Source organism: Coturnix japonica, chromosome 3, assembly GCF_054131305.1.
Source record: "Coturnix japonica strain WE chromosome 3, WE-NBRP24, whole genome shotgun sequence".
Taxonomy (NCBI): Eukaryota; Metazoa; Chordata; class Aves; order Galliformes; family Phasianidae; genus Coturnix; species Coturnix japonica.
In genome coordinates, this window is record NC_140665.1 from 82,435,395 (window position 1) to 82,456,206 (window position 20,812).

Below are 20,812 nucleotides of genomic sequence, written 5' to 3' on the forward strand. Positions count from 1 at the left end.
AATCTTTTATCACATCGTGTGCTGTTCAATGACTGACATAGATCACTTGTGCGTTTGAGCTGCTAACATTCACAGCATTCTTCCAGTCTTGGTAAGTACAAGTTCTTATGCTTATCATGCATTCAAAATCAAAAGAAACTTTAAAATTAGTCTAAAAATAGTGATATCTGTTCTTTTATATTTCTTTTTAGGTGCATAAAGTCATTGCTGGTGTCATTGACCAAACAACTGGAGAAGTCCATTCCATTTTTCAGTCTATTCTAAAAGGTTTTATAGACTATGACACTGGAGTTAGGTTGCTCGAGAATCAGCTGATTGTTTCTGGAATAATTTCTCCAGAATTAGGAATATGTTATGATTTGGAAGAAGCTAAAACTTGTGCCCTAATTGATGAGCAGACTCTATTGCAGTTGCAGGAATTAAATAGCGCAAAGAAGCTCATTTCAGAGTCAACATTATCAAATCTTCCAGTTGTATCAGCATTAGAACAAGGTCTAATTTCAGAACCTTTGGCTATTAAAATTCTTGAGAATCAGCTTTCAAGTGGGCACTTGATTTTGCCATCTACTGGAGAGCACCTGACTTTACAGAATGCTTTCCAGAGAAACCTGGTTTCTCCAGTCTTATATGCAAAGCTTCTGGAGAGGCAAGACACTTGTAAAGATCTCATAGACCCTAACTGTGCTGAAAAGATTTCCCTTGAACAGATGCTTCATAGAAGCATAATACATGATGAAACAGGGTTAAGACTCCTACCAGTGAAACCACAAGAAAAAGGTAGAATCATACTCAAATGTGGAAGGAAAATAAATATTTTGAGGGCAGCCCATGAGGGACTCATTGACAGGGAAACAATGTTTAGGCTGCTGGGGGCTCAGATAATATCTGGAGGTATAATTGACCCTGAGTCAGGGAAGCGAATGACTGTGGAAGAGGCCGTTAGTCAAGGGATAATAGGTCAGGACACTGCTTGTGGGATATTCACACATCAAGTTCAAACTGGTGGAATTCTTTGCCCAAATTCTGGGCAACGCTTGACTGTTGACGAAGCCATACAATGCAATTTAATATCATCTACCAGTGCACTGCTGGTATTAGAAGCACAGAGAGGCTTTGTTGGACTAATATGGCCTAACACAGGTGAAATATTCCCCATATCAACATCTTTGCACCAAGAAATGATAACAAATGAGCTGGCATTCAAAATACTGAGTGACAGGCAGAAAATAGCTGCACTTTACATTCCAGAAACTTGTGAAGTACTCAGTCTAGACGAGGCTGCACAGTCAGGGTTAATAGACACCAATACTGTATCTGTTTTGAACAGTGTGACTTTACCAGATAAAATGCCCAGTGTAGAAGAATTAGAATCCCCTTGTAGAAATGCTGCAAAATGGTTATCATCATATGAAGTCCTGCCATCTTTATTTCATGACTGTGAAGAGGAACATGAAGATTCTGGCACAGAAGATCCTGCATGCCGTAATTCAGACCAAGCTAAGAAATTGTTCATATCATACCTGATGGTTAATAGTTATATGGATGCAAACACTGGAGGAAGACTTCTGTTATATGATGGACAATTGCAGGAAGCTATCAATATGTTTCTGGAAGGTGATAGTTCTGCATACAGTACTGATGTGTCAGAAATGGCTTTCAGCAACAAATACATAAGTCCGAAAGGAGTTAATCTAAAGTCAGCTGGCGATGTCCACTTCAGTAATATGACAAGCAGTGTTCAAGGTGGTGTTTCAGGTGTTGAAAATACCTCTGATGACAAGAAATTAGTTCAGTTTGAAGATTTGGGGAATTATACATGTTCACAGAGAAAAGATATGTGTAGATCAGATGTTTGCGATGGTAGTGATACTGAACAATCACAGTTTACACCGGAGATGCTGCTAAGTAAACCTGCAGAACTTAAAAATGTAGAAAGCAACACTCAAAATTTCAGGAACAGAAATGCACTGGAGAGTCTTCCTGAGGATTCTGAGTGGACACCATTAGAGCCGTGTAAGTGTAATGACCAGGAAGCAAATTCAGGAAGCACTGAAGGAGTTCTTCCAAATGACTCAAATCCAAATCTTATGTCAGATACAGAGAAAAAAGAGACTGTTATAACAGATAATCTGGGTAAGGAAAACAGGAATGATAAAACCTCATACAATTCCTTGAGTGTGGATGACTTGTCAGATAATGAAATCTGGAGAGACCTGGAAAAGACCTGCATGAAATACGAACCTCAGATATTGCAAGCTGACAGTTGTAGAACAGCACTGGGTAATGTTGAGAAAGATGACTTTCAGGGAGGTTTTGGTTCATCCTTCAACACAGATACTGAATACAAAATTCCAGAAGAATCAGATAGTCAGTGTGGTGACACACTACAGTTTGAAGGTAATGGATATAGTGAACAACCTCTGCTGGGCTACACTGATGTACATAACAGGCCATCTCTAGAGAGCTGTCCGTACAGACCTGGCAGGCAGTCTTTGGATGGTACTACTGGTTTCCAGAGTAAGCTATGTCTGGAAGACAGTAGAGAAATACAGTGGAGGCCTTTGTTGGAGGCCAGTACTTTTACACATGATGGACCACCTGAGGGGGTCAGTGACAGCACAGCACAAGGCTTATCAATAGAAGAAAACAATCTTGTGTTTCAGAAGTTATTACTAGGGGACAGTAGTTCTGACTCATCAATAGAAGGGAGTGATATTATCCCACAGTTTGAAAGTAGCTGCTCACAGCATGAATGTGGAGAGGCAGACTCAGAAGAGGATAGCTCGCAGTTTGATGATGATGATGATGATGCCTATGAAACTCCTCAGGCTGATGACGATGACAGTGATGTCTATGGTACTCCACAATTTGATTACAGTGATTTCTATGGCATCCCTCAAGATGATGATGATTTTGGTACGTTACAGGTGGAGGATGATGATACACCGGAGCCAGAGAATGTTCGGTTAGGTTTTCTAGAGGAGAGAGGTGGTCTGATAGCTCTGAGAGAAGAGAACAGCTTTTATCAAGAACTTCCAACTAATGCCGAAGAGAACATCAGTTATGTTAGAGACGTAAATCAGGCAGCCCTAGCTGGGGGTGTTAATATAGCTTCTCCAAGTGCTGAAACTTTGGAAACAGTGCCTGAAGAGGAAAGGGAAAGAACAAGGGACTTTGAAGAGGAACAAAAATTACCAGTTACTCTGGGCAATGAAGGAAGAAGGGAGGGATGCTCTACTTCTTTACTGAAGAAGTCTGAAAGAAAAACACAGCAAGACAGAAATGAAGAAAATGAAATGAAAGCAGAAAGTGACCACTATGAGTATGAATCGGAAGGAACACAGGAAGAGGAAGACTATGATTATGACTATCTGGATTATGATAGTTATGATGACTCTGATACTGAGTCTGACAGTGAAGAAGAAATGGATACTTCTTACTCACACCATCTGTGTAAAAACGAGGATGACCAGATGTTAAATTCAGTAGGGAATGTAGAAAATAGTGAGGAAAATAATCAGAATGTTGATGACTCTTGCAATTCTTTAGGCCAAAAGACAGAGTGTAATTTGCATTTCCTGTCTAATCATGGAAATGGACAACAATCTTTAGGAAAATGTGAAACTGCATCAGATATCTCTGAGGAAAGATGTGTTGATCTTCCATGTACAGGCAAAAAAGAAATAGAACAAAACCCAGAAAATGACTACAGAACTTTTACCACAAGTGAAAATGTGTCAGAAGATACTACTGGGCAGTCTGAAAATACCTTTGGCACCGAATGTATATCCTGTAAGAGTGAAAAAAATAATAAAACACACCTTCTTGATGATACTGTGATATCTGACGTTAGTGTAACTCCCTTCCTAATTACAAAGCAAGCTACTGGTGATGATGATGGAAATGCTGAGACCGATTTGCTTCTATCAGAACACTTTACTCACAGCATGAACAGAAGCTGTAGTACCATGCCAACATTACATTTAGATCATTGGCAAAAACAAAAAGAAGCATTATTTGTCAAAGAAAAAACATTAAATGATGTGACTGATTTGGACCAACTAAAGGCAAGTTCATCCCAAAAAGACAGTAAACTCCTCACGGATATGCGTTATGCCAGTGATGGTGCTAATTCACTTTGTGACCAAGTACATCCAGTTACTGACAAGAAGCATGGTCAAATAAAAATAGATACTGAAATTTTAGCAGAAAATGGAGTAAATGATATAAAGGAATGTAGTTTGGTGGAGCTAAATGAAAGTCCCATTCATATGGAAAGTCTGGGGGAAATATTTGATGCATCAACAATTAAAGCTGATACAGAAACTGTTTCAAATAATGAAAAAGTAAATATTGGTCAGTCTTGGCCTGACATTGGAAATGGTATGATATCAGCTGAATTAAGGAGAGATTTTAATATTTCATCTTCTCCAGAACAATGTACAACAAGCTTAAAAGGAGAAAACAATTCAGAATTGGATAAAACGGAATCCTGTTGCCTTAAAGACATAGAACAAGTGAAAAATATTATACAGAATGAAAAAGATTTTCTGCTCAATATGGAAGAAGTACATTCGAGTGAACTTAACGCATACTCCTTCCCCCCAGCTGTTTCAGTGAAGCCAAAGGAAATTAGCACGGCCAAGGAGACATTTGTCTGTCAGAGTGCTAACAATATTCTTAAAGACGTTTCAGAAGATAAGAACAGCAATGATAATGAATTTGCCCTCATAAGAGCAGGTGCCTTGGGAAGCACTGAGGATGCAAAAGAATCAGGAGATAAGACTGAAACGCTGCCTTCTAGCAATCATATGCATTCCACTGATCTCTCTTCTGCAATTTTGAGCAGCACAGAGACTGACTGGAATAATGTTGCCCAGAAAGAATTGGAAGAATTGAAAAACACAAAGGGAGAAAAGTTCATGGCCAGTGAGACTTCTTCCTTTGAAAATGGTTTCAAAAAACAATTATGCATGGAATCATTACAAAATGAAATGGGACCTTCCAAAGATTTTCAAGTAAATAAAGGTTTTTCACAGTCACCAGAAATGCCTGACACACTAATAGAAGACCTAAAGAATATATTAGAAAGGAAATTAAAACTGGGGCATACTTACTGCAAGCAGGAAGGTGAACCTCTAAGTTACTCTGATACCAAAATTCTAATGCAGAATTTACTTAGAATGGTTGGAAGCAGCCAGATTGGAAGCAACATGTCCAGTGAGTCACAACTGAATCAAACAAGCAGTACTGTTAGACAGGCACTAATGGATACCACACCACGCAAAGACACAAAGGACAGTGATGCACTTTCATTGCCTTGGCCTGATTGCAGAAGTCCCGATCTTCTTCGTGATATTCTGAAGCAGGAATTCTGTAACCAAAAGATGAATGATCCAGATGAAATGAGGAGTGAAATAGGACAAGAGGTGAAAACTCCCACTGCAAACCTTATGGCTTCTGAACTTTCTGAAATTATTAAAATGTTGTCATATTCATCTGGAGATGAAAGTAAGAGGAAATTAGAGGAGCTGATAAGTAGTTTGCATACGAGCTTGCAGGGTGCTGGCATCACCACCACACACGAAGGTAAAGGCAAAGTAGGTGGGCTTTGTGCTCTTTTCTCAACAGAACAGTCAGAATTTGGAACAGAAATTCCTAGAGAGAAAGTATCAGTAGATGACACAGCTGATGCTTGGAAAAGTGACCAGGAGCATGACAAGACAGACAACCTTTTCAGAGGCTTTACTGGGCCTGCTTACACAACAGAAACACTCCTGGATGACAGCTCCACTAGCAAGGTAAGAAACAGCAGCTGGTATGTGTTGTGTGCCCTGTGTGAAATGAATGTGACTCTTTCCAACTGCTGGAGACAAAAATTAAACTGGAAAAAATAATTTCAAAAATAAATAATTTAAAATAAATTAAAATTAAAAGAAGAAATTTTATTGCCTATTTTCAAGTCTGTCAGTTCCAAAAGCCTTATTGTTGAAAACCATTTTCAGGTTGATGGAGAACAGGAATGTTTAAAGTTAAGAGAGAAAATACAAGAGCATTTGGCAGTGCTTCAAGAGGTGAAAAAACACCAAGAAAACCAGAAACCTATTAGTAGCAACCTGGAAATACTAAAAGAACAATTAGAAGAACTAGAGGTCAGTAAAGTATTCTTTATGCTTGTACTTCAGTGATGGGAGCTAGGAGAAGACCTGAGATGGGGGGAGGGGAAAAAAGAAAGCATTCAAATTTACTTAAAGTAAACCAGATGTAATGTCCTTCTTGCTTATTAGTTTAATGAATTTTGAATATATATTCTTTTTGTAGTCATTTGAATCAGGATTGGCTACCTTTGCAATTATCCTAAAAAAAGACATGAAATTGATAGAAGAGTTCTTAAAGCTTCATCACAAAGATACTCCTGAAGAGAAACTTAAGGAGCTGAAGATAAGCTATGACTACTTGCAGGAAACATTTTTGATGGTCTGTGATACATCTTCAAAACGAGCAAAACAAATAGTCTGTTCTATTGACTCAGAAATGGTATGTTTTTATCAGTGTACATTTGTACATTTTGTCTTGCTTTTCTTAAGGTAATTCAGCTAAGAAGTTAGAAATTTTCTTTTAAATCTGTGTATAAAGTACATGCATGATTTCATTTAGTGAGATAGAAAATGTGACAGGACTCTTGGGGCTTAAATTAATGAATGCACAACTACCCTTTCCTAGTCTAAGCTTGCAGAAATGCACCAGCAACTTCTAAGCAAACTCCAGACGTTTTTGGACTGGATCACAGAACACGATAAAATCACAAATGACTTCAAAGTGAATACTGATGACATAGAAGATATGAAGCAAAGTTTACAGCTACTCAAGGTAAGTATTCTTTATGGTAGATGTTGGTGCTTCTGGCAGCTGTTACTGTGTAGTATGAACTACTACCTAGTAGCTCATTAACCTGGAAGGCAATTACTTGATGAGCCATTGTACTGATCCACGTAATGTTGGTTTGCTTTTTTTCCTTAGAATTTTTGGAGTTATTAGTTATTAATATTACATCTTTATTCATAAGATCCATGTTCTGTACTGAAGTTTCATTAATTTTAATTAACTGTAATTAACTTCTGAGAAGACGGGGAAAGATAATAAAAAAAAAACCACAACCTCTTAATTACCTACTTGAGTGAAGTGAGCTTTGAAAAACAAACCAGATGAATTTTTAGTGATGTTCATACACCTCTGTGTGTAAATGTAAAAAAATAAAACAATCCATAATTTTACTGCACTTTAACAGTGTTCCAGTTCGTGTTGTATTGTCATAGGGGTTGCAAGAAGTGCAGCTTTGGGCAGAATTTGATACACTGCTGGAAACAGAGCTTCTCATTGTGGAGTTAAGAATGAGAATACATTCAAGTTAATGTTTTAACATTTCTAGGTTAGACCTAGAACCAAGGAAACTTAAACCAAACCTGCCTTTTCAGTCAGTGTATACTCACCATATTGTTGAATGTCAGACAGTTCTCAGACATCCATGAGAAGGCAAAAGAAAGAATAGATGTTTTCAAGGTCTTCTTATTTATTATCTGCTCTTGGACTGCACTGGAGGCAAGCCATACACAAATTCAAATCCCTTAATGGAATGTGCCAGAATGATTCTGACACGGGTTTGATTTACTGTGGCTAAAGTGTCTCTCAAAAGCCTTTTGGAACAGGAGCTAAGTGTGGAAAGTAGTGATTGTGTGGTTTATTTGTGCTGAATTTGTCCTCCTTGCTATTAATTTCCTTGTCTTTACTTACAGAACACTGCTGCAGAGGTTGCTCGTACAAAAATGCAACTGGAGTCCACAGCATTTGACGTTCAATTCTTCATTTCTGAACATGCCCAGGATCTTTCTCCTAATCAGAGCAAACAGCTTCTGAGGCTCTTAAATACCATTCAGAAATCTTTTCAGGAAGTGCAGGAAACTGTAACATCTCAAGTGGACAGTTTAGAGACTCAGTTACAGGCAGCGCAAGAGCTGGGTGATCAGAAGGTTTGCTTTTCTGTGTAAATGTATGCTGAGTGTTTTTGTCTATGGGTGAGGAATTTTAATATCAGCATGCAGTATTTGAGTGTGTTCCTACCTTCTCAGTTTCACTTCATAGTTCTACAAAGATTGCATTGATCTGGTGTGGCCCCACCTCGAACACTGGATGCAGGTTTAGGTGCCACAGTATCAGAAGCACATAAAGCTGTAAGAGAGCATCCTAAGGAGGGTTACGAAGATTGTGGAGGGTCTTGAGAGCAAGGCACATGAGGAGTGCTGATGTCCCTTGGTGTGCTCAGCCCAGAGCAGAGGAGCTGAGGGGAGGCCTTCATGGCAGCTGCACCTCCTCACAGGGATCAGAGGGCAGCACTGAGCTCTGTTCTGTGTGACAGCGACAGGGCCCAAGGGAACAGCATGGAGCTGTGCCAGGGGAGGGAGAACTGGGGGTAGGGGACAGGTTCTGCACCAGAGGGTGTGGTAGGCATGGAACGGGCTGCCCAGGGCAGTGGACACAGCTTTGAGCTGCCAGAGTTCAAGGAGTGTTTAGAAAGTGCTCACAGACATTGGGTTTGAATTTTTGGGTAGTCCTATGTAGAGCCAGGAGCTGGACTTCATGATCCTTGTGAGTCCCTTCCAACTCAGGAAACTCTATGATTCTACTAAGTCTGAAGAGTTGTCGTTTTTCATTGGTACAACCACAGTTCATAGAAAATGTGTGTTAGGTTAGCACAGGTACAGTTTCAGGCATTAGGATCTATTTTTTTACATATTGTTTAAATAGAGCAGTGAACTCTTGTCCTCTTCTGGCTGCAGCTATAATACTCAACAAGCCTACCATCCCACCACTGCTTATCACTTCTATCCTTCTGACAGTTTTCCTCTGATTTGCTATGTCATCTGCTTGTGTGATCATTTTCTAGGTATTTAGGGTCAAGTACCAAATTGGCTTAATTCTTTTTTACCATAGCTTGTTTTGACTGAGACAGGTTAGAGGGATAGAAATAAGAGTAAATCAGATTTCTGATGGTAGAGGTGAACTTTGGAAAAACCACAAGTCAAGTTGGTACAGTTGAGTCTTGAGCTGGCATAGCCGCAGCCACCTGTGTTTTGATAGTAAAAAAGTGTAGGATGCTGCTGTATGACTGCATCTCCTCCCCTGTTATAGGAGCAATGTGAAGACTCAGAGATGCCACCTCATCCCCCAGCTTGTGCATAATGAAAGGTGTTTCAGCATTTGAGGGCTTTGAGTTATTTTACCATTTGAAGAACATTTGCTTCCACTGTACTTTGTCAAAGAAATGTAAAATTGAGTAGAGGAGAGATGTAGATATTTTTCTAGGATGTTGTAACAGTAATGTTCTTGCATGTTTTATTCTTTTCTATTGCTTAAGAAGTCAGCATTTTCTATTCAGGTAACATATGCATATCAAAAAGAGCTAACTCACAATCACAACTAACCTCTGTTTTGATATCCTTTTTGCAGAATTAATAGTGTTTACCACAGGTTTCAAGTGGTTAAAGAGACTGGATTTTCACTCCTGTCGTTTGGAGATTTCATCTTTCACATATGTTCATGGCCAGACTTCTCTTGGGCAATTCCATCAAACATGGTCTCTTTTACTTACAACATATTTGAGGTTTATGCATAACTTCTATATGTTCACCTTGCTATTTGTACCACTGCTATCATGTTTACAGCATACTTTCCAAAAGATTGCTTTGCAATGTTGTTGTTCAAAGGTTAATTGTTATTTGAATGTCTATTAGTTCATGTAGTGGAAAAAATTTTGTTTCATTGTTCAATTGCCTTTTATATAGGATGTGGCTGAACGGCAGCAAGAATGCAAAGAGAAACTGCAGGAAATATGTGATATGCTTACACAGACTGAAAATCGACTCATTGGGCAGCAAGAGTCTCTTGTTATTGGAGACAGCAAGGCTAAGCTAGAACAATACCAGACCAAACAGGAGGTGTGTGCAGTTCTAGTTATGTAAATTAAGGAACACTGAGTGCAGAAGACAGTGATTAGGCTTCTTTGTTGAATAACTGGAACTTGGAAATATGAATAGTGAGAGGAGAGTAACATAACTTTGTTTAACCTACCAAAGGTAAAGTCTTAATGATGTGCCTTTAAACTGCTGCCCATGAATGTGCTCCAGTATGAACCAGTGGGAGGTAAGAAACTTGGAAACTGGAAGATACTAGAATAGGATGTGTGTACTAGATATTTCAAGAAGCACTCATGTGGCAGTATGTAATCTGTTATATGATTCTTTATCTTAAGATTTTTTTTTTATTTTCTGTCAAGCATGATAAGATTACACTTTTATCGTGCCAAAGTAATGTATCTAGTTTTATAACCACTATCATGGAGTGTTTACACTCGCTTCCAGTATTTTGAGGAGTTATCTTGTAAGGCTTTGCTTACAGTTCTATTTTTTCTAGCAATGCTTTTGATCTCTTAGGTGTTTTATGTAGCAGAGTCCTTTCAGTTTCTTTGTTTTCCTATAAAAACCTTGGCTTTTAGCAATAACTTGTTATCTATAAGCTTTTCATCTGACCCGACAGACACTAGCTCTGATTTTGATAGTTTTAAGACAGAAGGACTTGATACTTTCTTCATCCTCCTTCCCCTAGTAGTAGTTCTCAGTAATTACAGGACAGAGCTCCAAATCAAGATTAGTAGAGACTGAAATTTTCTGATTCATCATGCCTTGCTTTACGTATCTTCAAAGTAGCACACCTAGTTTGTATAAGTTCTCTTTCTACTCTTTTTTCTGTGGAAAAACATAGACACCTCAGGTCACCTGTTAACACTGTTTAACTGTCTGAGGAAGTTAGAGCCTAAATGGTGTATTCTTGGGAGAGTAGAAATAATACAGCATACACATATTTTTTCTTAAACAATTATCAATATCATGATTGTCTAAATGGCTAATATTCAGACTTCTGAATAGAAGTGTAAGCAACCAGAGTTCCAAATTGCAGTTTTTTTTCTTTCTTTCTCTTTTAAAATTTCTTAGCTGTGCTTTAAAGCTATAGGGACAGAATGAGCTGCAGCAACACTGTCAGATATTGGACTGAATATTTTCTAATATTCCTACCAGCTGATCAGTAACACAGCATTTATTCTCTGAAGTTAGAAAGGAGCAGTTTACCCTCAGAACAGAGAAATTGTAACAAGGTTAATCAGAAAAACATGGATTTATCTTTGGATTCTTTTTTCTCAAAAGGAGATACAAAAAGACATGAGAACAAGTGCTCAGACGTTGGCAGAGATTGTGAAAAATACTGAAAACTTCTTAAAGGAAAATGGAGGCAAGTTGTCACAAGAGGACAAGGCTGTTCTTGAACAGAAACTGAATGAAGCGAAGACCAAGTGTTTGCTCCTTAGCCAAAAGGCAGAAGAATCTAAAAAAGAACTGGATAAAGCTATGACAACAGCAATTAAGCAGGAAACAGAAAAGGTTATTTGTGCTTTTATTCAAACTTTTCATGTATTTTAGGGGATTCATCTTTCAATTTGCTATATAATTTACTGAGGAAAAGTAAAGTATTTCATTTGGGTGACTAAGAAACTGCTGCTTTTTTTTTTTTTAAATGGAATAAACAGTAAAATGCATGCCATTCAACACATTTGTATTGTTGATGTGTTTTAAATAGTCTGTTTGCATATGGTATTATGTACTTCCTGAAGATTTCTGAACGGAAACAGTGTAATTTCATTGTAGGTCGCAGCCATAGAGCAGCTGGAAGAAAGTAAAAATACAATAGAAAACCTCTTGGACTGGTTATCGAATGTGGATAAGGAAGCAGAGCATGGCAGGAAATTTAAACAGAAAATAGAACAGAATGGAACACACTTTGAAGAGGGAGATGTGAAGGCTTTGGAAGGAGAGGAGGAGGATGATGTCAATGGTAATCTGCTGGAAATTCAGCAAGACATTGAAACTCAGGTGGATGGACTAGTAAAAAGCACAGAAGATAATCTGAACCGGCAGTATCAGAAAGTCAAGGTACTGCTACTGGATTTATTCCAAAGTTATTTGCTAAGTGTGTCTGTCTTTATTCAGCAAGAGAAAATTCAATCACATCCGTTCTTTAATAGACTTTGTTACAGAAGATGGGAAGCTAGTGAAACAGTGATAGGATTTTCAGTAGTCAAAATGTATTGCAAATTTGTCAGTACTTCAGTGTTGCCATGATTGTTTACTGCAAAATAAGAAATAACATATTTTTGATTGCTAACTTTGCAAATCCTGATGGTGAGTCTATTATTCTTAAGTTTTACAGTGAGATATTTGTACGGTGCAGTCAAATTTTTATTATTACTACAACTAAATAAAACACAAATCAAAAATCATTGTAATGGCCAAATATAATGCCCTGCTTGTGAAGACTGGCTTCCAACAGCTGCACATAACAGTTTGATGAAGTAGTAGTTTTTTGCTTCTTACCCCTTTAACACGTTGGTAAACACTATTTAAAGGCTTCAGAAGGATGAATTACATAAAACCACAGTGTAGCATTTTAAAACCAGATTTTCCAGATAAGTTAGTTGGAAGTACTTAGAGTAATAAAGCTCACTTTATGGCCTTTACCAATTTACAGTTGAGCAACCAAGAACAACTTTTGTGTGTGGTTTTGTGGATATGTAGATGAAACTGATACTGCTAATTACTGATGTTAGTTTGAACTTCCTTTCTTATTTCTTTTTATTTCAATAACATTATTTCTTTTTCAGAACAATTTTATGATCATTTATGTATTTATTTGTTTATTTACAATTATTTCCTGTGCCCAACTGGGCTTTTATCCAGTATAGATAATATAGATAATAAATATAGATAATATAGATAATATAGATATAGAGAGTCACACCAGACCATTTTATGGAACTATTTTACATAGGAGTTGAGAGCCTTCAAGACAATATTTTTTTGGTAGGATCAGTATGAAATGTGGATGTTATCTAGCATAGGGGTATCTCCTATGTCATTTTATTTTAGATGATATTGAAACAGCTTACATGCACAGAATGTTTCTTGATCTTCAATGTTAAACTCTCTGTTTTATGACCAAGTATATTTGATATCAATCAGTGCTCTTGGAATTCAAAAATAAAGCTTTGAAAGAGGATGTTTGTTCATGCAGAATAGAACAAGGAAATATTTATACTCATTTTAATGTCTGATGCTTTCATTCCTTTTGGTCTGTTTATTCTAAATTGAATCATAGAATTGCTCAGGTTAGAAAAGACCTCAAAGTTCATCAAGTCCAACCACAGCATAACTGTAGTACCTGAACTCTAACAACGCTCTGCTAAATCAAGACAGCTTTTGTGCAATGACATCAGTTGAGAATGGACTGGTCATGTATTATTTCAATTTTTTCTTGCAGGCTCAACACGAGAAAATTATTTCCCAGCAGCAGGCTGTCATAATAGCAACTCAGTCTGCTCAGGCACTACTCGAGAAGCAAGGACACTACCTTTCTCCTGAAGAAAAAGAGAAGATGCAGCGGAACATGAAAGAGCTGAAGGCTCAGTATGAGACTGCATTAGCTGAATCAGAACGGAAGATGAAGATGACTCATTCTCTGAGAGAAGAACTTGAGAAATTTGATGCAGACTATAGTGAATTTGAAACCTGGCTGCAGCAGGCAGAACAGGAGCTTGACAACTTGGAAGCTGGTGCTTCTGACTTCAGTGGTATTATGATCAAATTGAAAAGGCAGAAGAGTTTTTCAGAAGATGTTATATCTCACAAGGGTGATTTACGGTATATTACAATTTCTGGACAAAGAGTTTTGGATGCTGCAAGGTCATGTAGCAAGAGAGATGGTGTTAAGGTTGACAAAGATGGCATTGATACTTCGGCTACTTATACTGAAGTGCAAAATAAACTGGATAGTGCTTCAGATCGTTTTAAATCTCTCTATACTAAGGTAAGTTTTATTTACACAGAATAGGAAAAACTACTATGATTTTGCCAACTTGTATAAAGAGGGGTTAGTTAATGAAACAGTGTGGGAAGTTTTAAATTCTTTGTTTCTTAACTAAGAATTACCCTGGAATTAACAAAATTCCTCTAGAAAAACATATCCACAAGAAGCTTTCCCAGAAGATCTGCCTTAGTTTAGTGCTGGGCTATCTAAGCTCTGAATGGTTGAAGTTTTCTACCTTGTTTTTAGTTTGAGTGTGAATGTAAAGGTAAAATTGTGATATTAATTTTTTAAAGAACTTACTATTGTCCATGTAAAAGTTCTATCTCAGTAACTTTGTGATCTCACTTTGGTTAACTTGCCAAATTCTGCTCTTTACATATATGCATTTAGCATAGACATTAAAGAGGTGCCTTAAGTATTTGACACTAAATATGCAGAGCAAGATCAGCATGAAGTTGATTTGTCTTGGTAAATCAAGGACTTCAAGCTCACAATTTAAAAGTGAGCTCTTCCAAGTTTTGTGAAATCTTTCCAGCTGTAGATTGTTTGTACAAATATACTTTATATATATAATACATTTACGCACATGTGAGTTTATATGCTTGCATGTTGAATCTAAAGGCTCTTCCTTAGTTGCTTCTGTAACTGAGTGCATTACATATTTGCCCACCAGATGGTGATCAAGTACCAAAAGTAAATTTTGAAACATAATGTATCTTAGGTTCAAAATAGAAATATGTTAATTAACTTTTAAAATATTATTTAAAATAGTTGTTTATAAATATTATGACTTGATATGGTCAGATTTTGTGTGTGAAGGGACTGAAATGGTTCCGCTGGCCTTTTTGTGTGATGATTCACTGTGTATTTTGGGAGCACGCTAACATATAGGACTAATAGGAGGAGCTATATGATTTTGGATTTACAACGCAGAGATATCATGAAAACAAAAATCTGTTTTCTGGATTTTAATGAGCATACACATACCTTCTGATTTTACTGAAATTTCAGGCCTTTTCTGCCTGTATTTTTGGTGTCATAATGCTGATAAATAATCTTTAATTTGGAGAATCAAGAAGTTTTCCTGAAGCTTATGCTATTCTAGTACAGTGGGTTAGAGTACAGTTTGCTGTTTTGGTGAATTGATCCTAAATCATTCTTGAGAAACATAAACTAGAGGGAACCGTCCAGCCTGCCCACTGTCTTAACTTAGTTCAGAAATCAGTTAGGTCAGTGGAATAACAGCAGGAAAAAATCATGCAGTATTTCAGGACATGAGAACATGAATTTGAGATTGTTATGAAATACAATACAGATGTATTGTACTGGATGTTACCATGCTTGTTTTCTACTCTTTTAGTGTAGCATCCTTGGAAATAACCTTAAAGACTTGGCAGATAAATACCAGCATTATGAAGATGCTTCATCTGGACTTCTGTCAGGTCTTCAGGCCTCTGAAGTAGCTGTGAACAAACACCTATCTGAGCCAATTGCTGTGGATCCCAAAAATCTCCAAAGACAACTAGAAGAAACCAAGGTGAAAAGCTTTAGAAAACAGAAGCGCTTCTGTCCTAAAAGGAACTGCTTTCTGTCTGAAAAACTGGATTTTCTAATATAATCCAAGTGGCTGCAGGCCAATTTCTTGTCTTGCAAGTCTGCATGCAACGTTTATAGTTCTCAAGTTAAGCTGTCTAAAATGTTCTCTGAGAAGAACTAGAGTGAAATTAAGATGGGAGATGAAGATACCATTAACAGTGATGGAAGCTAGATGTGTTTTCTAATGCTTAGCAAACAATAGGTGAAATCTGGCAAGTTTTTGAACTACTAAATGATTTAGCAATTCCAGTTTGCTGTGAGGATAAGGCTTGTGACTGAGTTCCTGATGAAGAAGGCCATTTGTTGTCTCTGATGCTTTTCTTCTATTCACTTTTTTGTTTTACATCATTATCCACAGTAAGGGATCACACCAGATCAGCAGTGTGCGATCTGTCTGTTTGCCTCCTCCAGTTATATCCAGTACTACATCTCCCATTAAGAATGGGTATAACATAACTTGCAATGCACACAAAAACTGGTTCTTTTCTTTTCTTTTCTTTTCTTTTCTTTTCTTTTCTTTTCTTTTCTTTTCTTTTCTTTTCTTTTCTTTTCTTTTCTTTTCTTTTCTTTTCTTTTCTTTTCTTTTCTTTTCTTTTCTTTTCTTTTCTTTTCTTTTCTTTTCTTTTCTTTTCTTTTCTTTTCGTTTTTTCTTCTCTTCTCTTCTCTTCTCTTCTCTTCTCTTCTCTTCTCTTCTCTTCTCTTCTCTTCTCTTCTCTTCTCTTCTCTTCTCTTCTCTTCTCTTCTCTTCTCTTCTCTTCTCTTCTCTTCTCTTCTCTTCTCTTCTCTTCTCTTCTCTTCTCTTCTCTTCTCTTCTCTTCTCTTCTCTTCTCTTCTCTTCTCTTCTCTTCTCTTCTCCTTTCCTTTCCTTCCCCTTCCCCTTCCCCGGAGCTCATGAAGTTAAAACACTAGTTAGGCACTGTAGGTTTAGAGGAGGCTTTAGGATCCAAAGAATGTGATGGCTTATGTAAAGTTACAGTCTGTCATTTTTTGACTGACTTTCATATTTTCCTAAACACATTCAATTATCTACACCATAATTCAAATGCTAATTCCTTTTTCATTTCTGAGTAAGCAAAGCTATTGTTCAGATTCTTCATCACTGTTTTACTTGTGCTACGTGGAGGGTCTGTGCTGGTCTGGTATGTTTGCTACTGACAAACAATAGTCAGTGCCTCCGGGAAGGCAGATGCTTTCACCATTTTGCTTAGGATAGTCTGAAAAGCAGTACATTGACCACATAGAAACTTTCAAATCTGCCACTGGAATTATCCAACACTTTGATATATGACACATCAGAGGAGACAAATAAATCATAGTGATTATGTAAGACATAAGAAAACCACTTGTTCTTTCATAGATGAAAGTGTAAAATTTTGGACTTTTAACACTGAAATAATTGAGGTTCATTTGTGCTACCAAGCGCTAGAAAAGTAGAAATAATACAAACTACAATTTGAAGCTCCATTTAAACTTTTGTTCCTTATGCCAAAACAAATTATATCCCTTATAATGCCAATTTTCATGCAAGTAATACAAAAGGCGTGAGTACTGGGTTTCTTTTGTGAAATGCCTACGTGGATTACTTGCTACACAAAAGAGCACTCGAGGAATATAAGCAGGGAAGAATGGAAAGGATACAAAGTGTCAAAAGATTGAAAGGAACAGAAAAAAAGAAAAGCAGACTGAAGAAAGAAAGCCAATTAATGAAAGCAAAACAGTATTTCTGCAGAAGTCAGGTGTTGCAAGTTAAAGCTGTCCCGTCTAGCCAACACATGCAGCAGATAATCCAGCTATACGCAGGCCTTGGTTGTTTGGTAGAGTCTAATCTTTTTATGGGGATTAACTGTTCTTCAAAATAATCTTCAGTGCCTGTGGCGTAAGTATGCTTGCTTTCCATCAGCATACAAAGTTTTGTGGTTTTCTGGTATGTCTTGTATTTTGTTGGTATTTTACTACTTTTTTTTTTTTTTTTTTTTTTAAAGAGGTCCTCTTCTTTATCTGAATTTTATTCCGTGAGTGGTGTAGGAAGACATTTTTTGGCCTGGTGTTTTGCTATGTATATGGATGCTGAATTCACTGATATGACTTCATTGTCTTAGCATGGCAGATGGGATTAAATTGTATGTTCAGAGATAACTTGTATCAGGAAAAGAAATGAGAGATTGCTTCATTTTGGACTTCTACAAGTCAAGTTAATCAAGACAAAGATTTATCATATACACTAGCACAGAGTCCTGAAATAGTTTAGAGGCTATTCACACTGAAGTACTTTTATACGCTGAAGAGAGAAAGCCACTTCCAAAAGTTGTTTCAGTTTCTCTGCTGTCTTTAAACCAAGCCTTTAGGTCAGATATCCTCTAAGCCTAAGTTTTTTGGCTAGGGAGAGAACTCTAGTTAAAATCCAGTATTTCTGGCTTCAGGAGGCTTTAAAACTGTGAAGATGATGACTTTGTTTTGATGTGTTGATGTTGATGCTACACTGTCAGCTTGATCCTTTGTCAGTATAACTGATGTTGCGTGGGTTATTGCTGCTGCTGACTGAATGTTTTAATCCCTGTTCTCTGATGCTGAGTTGAAAAATATGTTTATTTTTCTTTTGGATATCATTTGAGTTAGTGCAGTGTTTTTGAACAACAGCTAATCAAAAGGTGCATTTTGAAGTTGCATACAAAAAAATCATTTGAATATTGTGAAACAGAAGATAAAAGCAATAGCAAATAAGCTAAATCAAGGTCCAGAAGATCAAGGTTAATATTTTCATTATAAAGAAGTCACTCTATGAGTTAGTTTATTCCCAGCAGAATAATTCCCATAGGCTGTATGGCATATCTCAAGCCTTGTGTGTGTAGCCTTTAGCTTTACTTGACAGCATAATTAACAACTGTGGAATTTTACAGGTTCTTCAAGGACAAGTGTCTAACCACCAAATTGCTGTAGAAAAACTTAAAAAAGCTGCTGAAGTGCTTTTGGATTCAAGGGGGGAGTTGGCATCAGACAAAGAGGAGATTCAGAAAACACTGGGTAAAATACTTATTTTTCTTAATGCTTATGTTTAGCATTTATATCTGCAATGCAGGTACTAGAAGAGAGAAAATGCAGTTTCCACATCTGTGCCACTGCTCAAGTCTGTGTTTTGTTGAAATACAAGGTGTTGCAATACTGTAACTTCATTGTTGCTCTTTCTCTTATGCTTGATCATATGCTTTTCATTTAAAATGCATCATTTTCTTTCTTTATTTATTTTCAGAGAGAGGGATTATTCTTAATTCCCATGTTAAAAATTACCAAGTCAAACACTTAGTATTTTGCTGAGGATCGGGGTAGGGGGTATATTCATGTTCAAGGAAAATGACTCCAACTGTAGGTTTCCAAGCAATTATTTGAAGTTTGCTTAGCCAAACTTGGTTCTGATTTTGAGTGTCTTATTTGGTGGGCTGACCTTAGCTGTTGTCCTGCAGTCACTTTGTCACAGTTCCTCATCAACAAGATGGGAGGGACTGTGATGGAAAAGCTCATGGGCTGAGATGAAGACAAGATCACTTACCAATTATTGTCATAAGCAAAATAGACTTAAGTTGGAGAAAATTACATTTCTTGCTAACTAGATAATAGGTTCAGGTATTGAAAAACAAATTCAGAAATTAAAGAGCCTTCCTGCCACCTGCCTTATTCCTTGGCTCAGTTTCACTCCTTCATTCCCGATTCCACCACCCCCTCACCAGCCAGTGCAGGGGAATACGAAAATGGAGGCTGTGGTTAGTCAGAAACTGTTCCACTCTGATGGTCTGTTCTTTTCCCAGTTTTCCCCTGTTCCAACCTGGAGCCTCTCCACAGGCCACAGTCCTTCAGGGAAGACCTGCTCCAGTGGGGGCTGTCCATAGATTTCAGTTCCTTCAGGAAATATCTACCTGATCCTATTTGGGGCCCCCCACAGGCTGCAGTTTGGATGGGCTCCATGATGGTGGAGCATTTAGGAAAATCTGTTAAGCTCTAACAATAATGTAAGAGACATAGCAGTAGAGTAACTATTTTACCTGCTGTTTTATTTCCTGGGAACTGTCGGGTGTCATGGGTGAACTGTGAAGTGGGAACCAGCTTTCAAAAACTTGGGAGCATAGCTGTAAGATGCTCTTTCATTTTACTTGTGCAAAAATATTCTTGGCTATATTTCCTTGTACATTTTTACTGAATACAGCTGGTGGTTTCACTTGCTTCTGATACGGGTAACTTTTGACTCACATTTACCTGGTGAGAACTAATAAAATGAGTTAGAAGTTTGGTTTGGCTAATGGAAATATTTGAAATATATTTTCTCTTTATCAGATGATATTGTGGAGAGATATGACAATTTATCCAAGTCTGTGAATGAAAGGAATGAGAAACTCCAAATAACACTGACTCGATCCCTAAGTGTGCAGGATGGTTTGGATGAAATGATGGATTGGATGGAAGGTGTTGAAAAGAGCCTTGAGGAACAAGATCAAGTGCCTTTGAATTCTGCTGCTATTCAAGATATCATTAGTAAAAGCATTGTAAGTAGCATATTTTGAAAGAAATTTTTGTATTAAGATTTCAAGAAATAATCAAAATATTACATTGTCATCCTTAATGGGTTCAAAATACTTAGTGAAGGGGACTGTTGCATTAGCTGAAAATGTACATAAAAATATTTGTAGCTGAAACAGATCTGTGCAGTTGGTCACAGCCAAACTCATTTGTTGCTTCATATGATGGACCAGTTCCACTCTTAAAATTGATCTATAAGCAATACAGAGTAGCTTTTTACTTCTTTCAGATGCTAGAACAAGACATTGCAGGTCGTCAAAGCAGTATAAACACTATGAATGAGAAGGTGAAGAAGTTCATGGAAACAGCAGATCCATCCACTGCATCCTCACTGCAAGCCAAAATGAGTGAACTTGCAGGACGTTTTTCTGCAGCAAGTAAGAAACATAAAGAAAAACTTATGAAAATGGAGGAGCTGAAGACTAAAGTGGAGTTGTTTGAAGGTCTGTCAGAAAAACTCCAGTCATTCCTAGATGAGAAAAATCAAGCTCTCAGTGAGACTGAGGCACCAAGAAAGGATGTTAGCGAAGTGTCTCAGTACATGCAGGTACTGTACCATTCCATTTGTATACTGTGTGCGTATCTATTCAGTCTTGCTCATTCAAGTGCTAGAACAATAAATAAGAAATGCTTGTTTCATAGCTTCAGTTGCTTGGCTAAAATAACAGATTTAATTTTTGAT

At 37.3% G+C, this 20,812-nt stretch overlaps 1 protein-coding gene across 46 annotated transcripts in view; it reads left to right on the top strand.

The window, feature by feature from the left end:
* The window catches only part of DST (dystonin), a 280,915-nt gene that overhangs the window by 173,911 nt on the left and 86,192 nt on the right, over positions 1-20,812 (top strand). For 35 of the 46 annotated variants that reach the window (XR_014944222.1, XM_015859182.2, XM_085542024.1 and 32 more), the window contains 13 exons: positions 192-5,801; positions 6,006-6,152; positions 6,322-6,537; positions 6,724-6,870; positions 7,794-8,027; positions 9,840-9,992; positions 11,256-11,489; positions 11,754-12,038; positions 13,423-13,968; positions 15,329-15,505; positions 18,462-18,585; positions 19,888-20,096; positions 20,360-20,677. Coding sequence is in view for 45 of the 46 variants with exons in the window: in XM_015859182.2 (XP_015714668.2) it covers positions 192-5,801; positions 6,006-6,152; positions 6,322-6,537; positions 6,724-6,870; positions 7,794-8,027; positions 9,840-9,992; positions 11,256-11,489; positions 11,754-12,038; positions 13,423-13,968; positions 15,329-15,505; positions 18,462-18,585; positions 19,888-20,096; positions 20,360-20,677 (8,400 nt within the window). In the remaining variant the exon portion in view is untranslated. The remainder of the gene's footprint in view (positions 1-191; positions 5,802-6,005; positions 6,153-6,321; positions 6,538-6,723; positions 6,871-7,793; positions 8,028-9,839; positions 9,993-11,255; positions 11,490-11,753; positions 12,039-13,422; positions 13,969-15,328; positions 15,506-18,461; positions 18,586-19,887; positions 20,097-20,359; positions 20,678-20,812) is intronic. The other 11 variants (XM_085542043.1, XM_085542045.1, XM_085542046.1 and 8 more) reach the window with 2 other exon arrangements.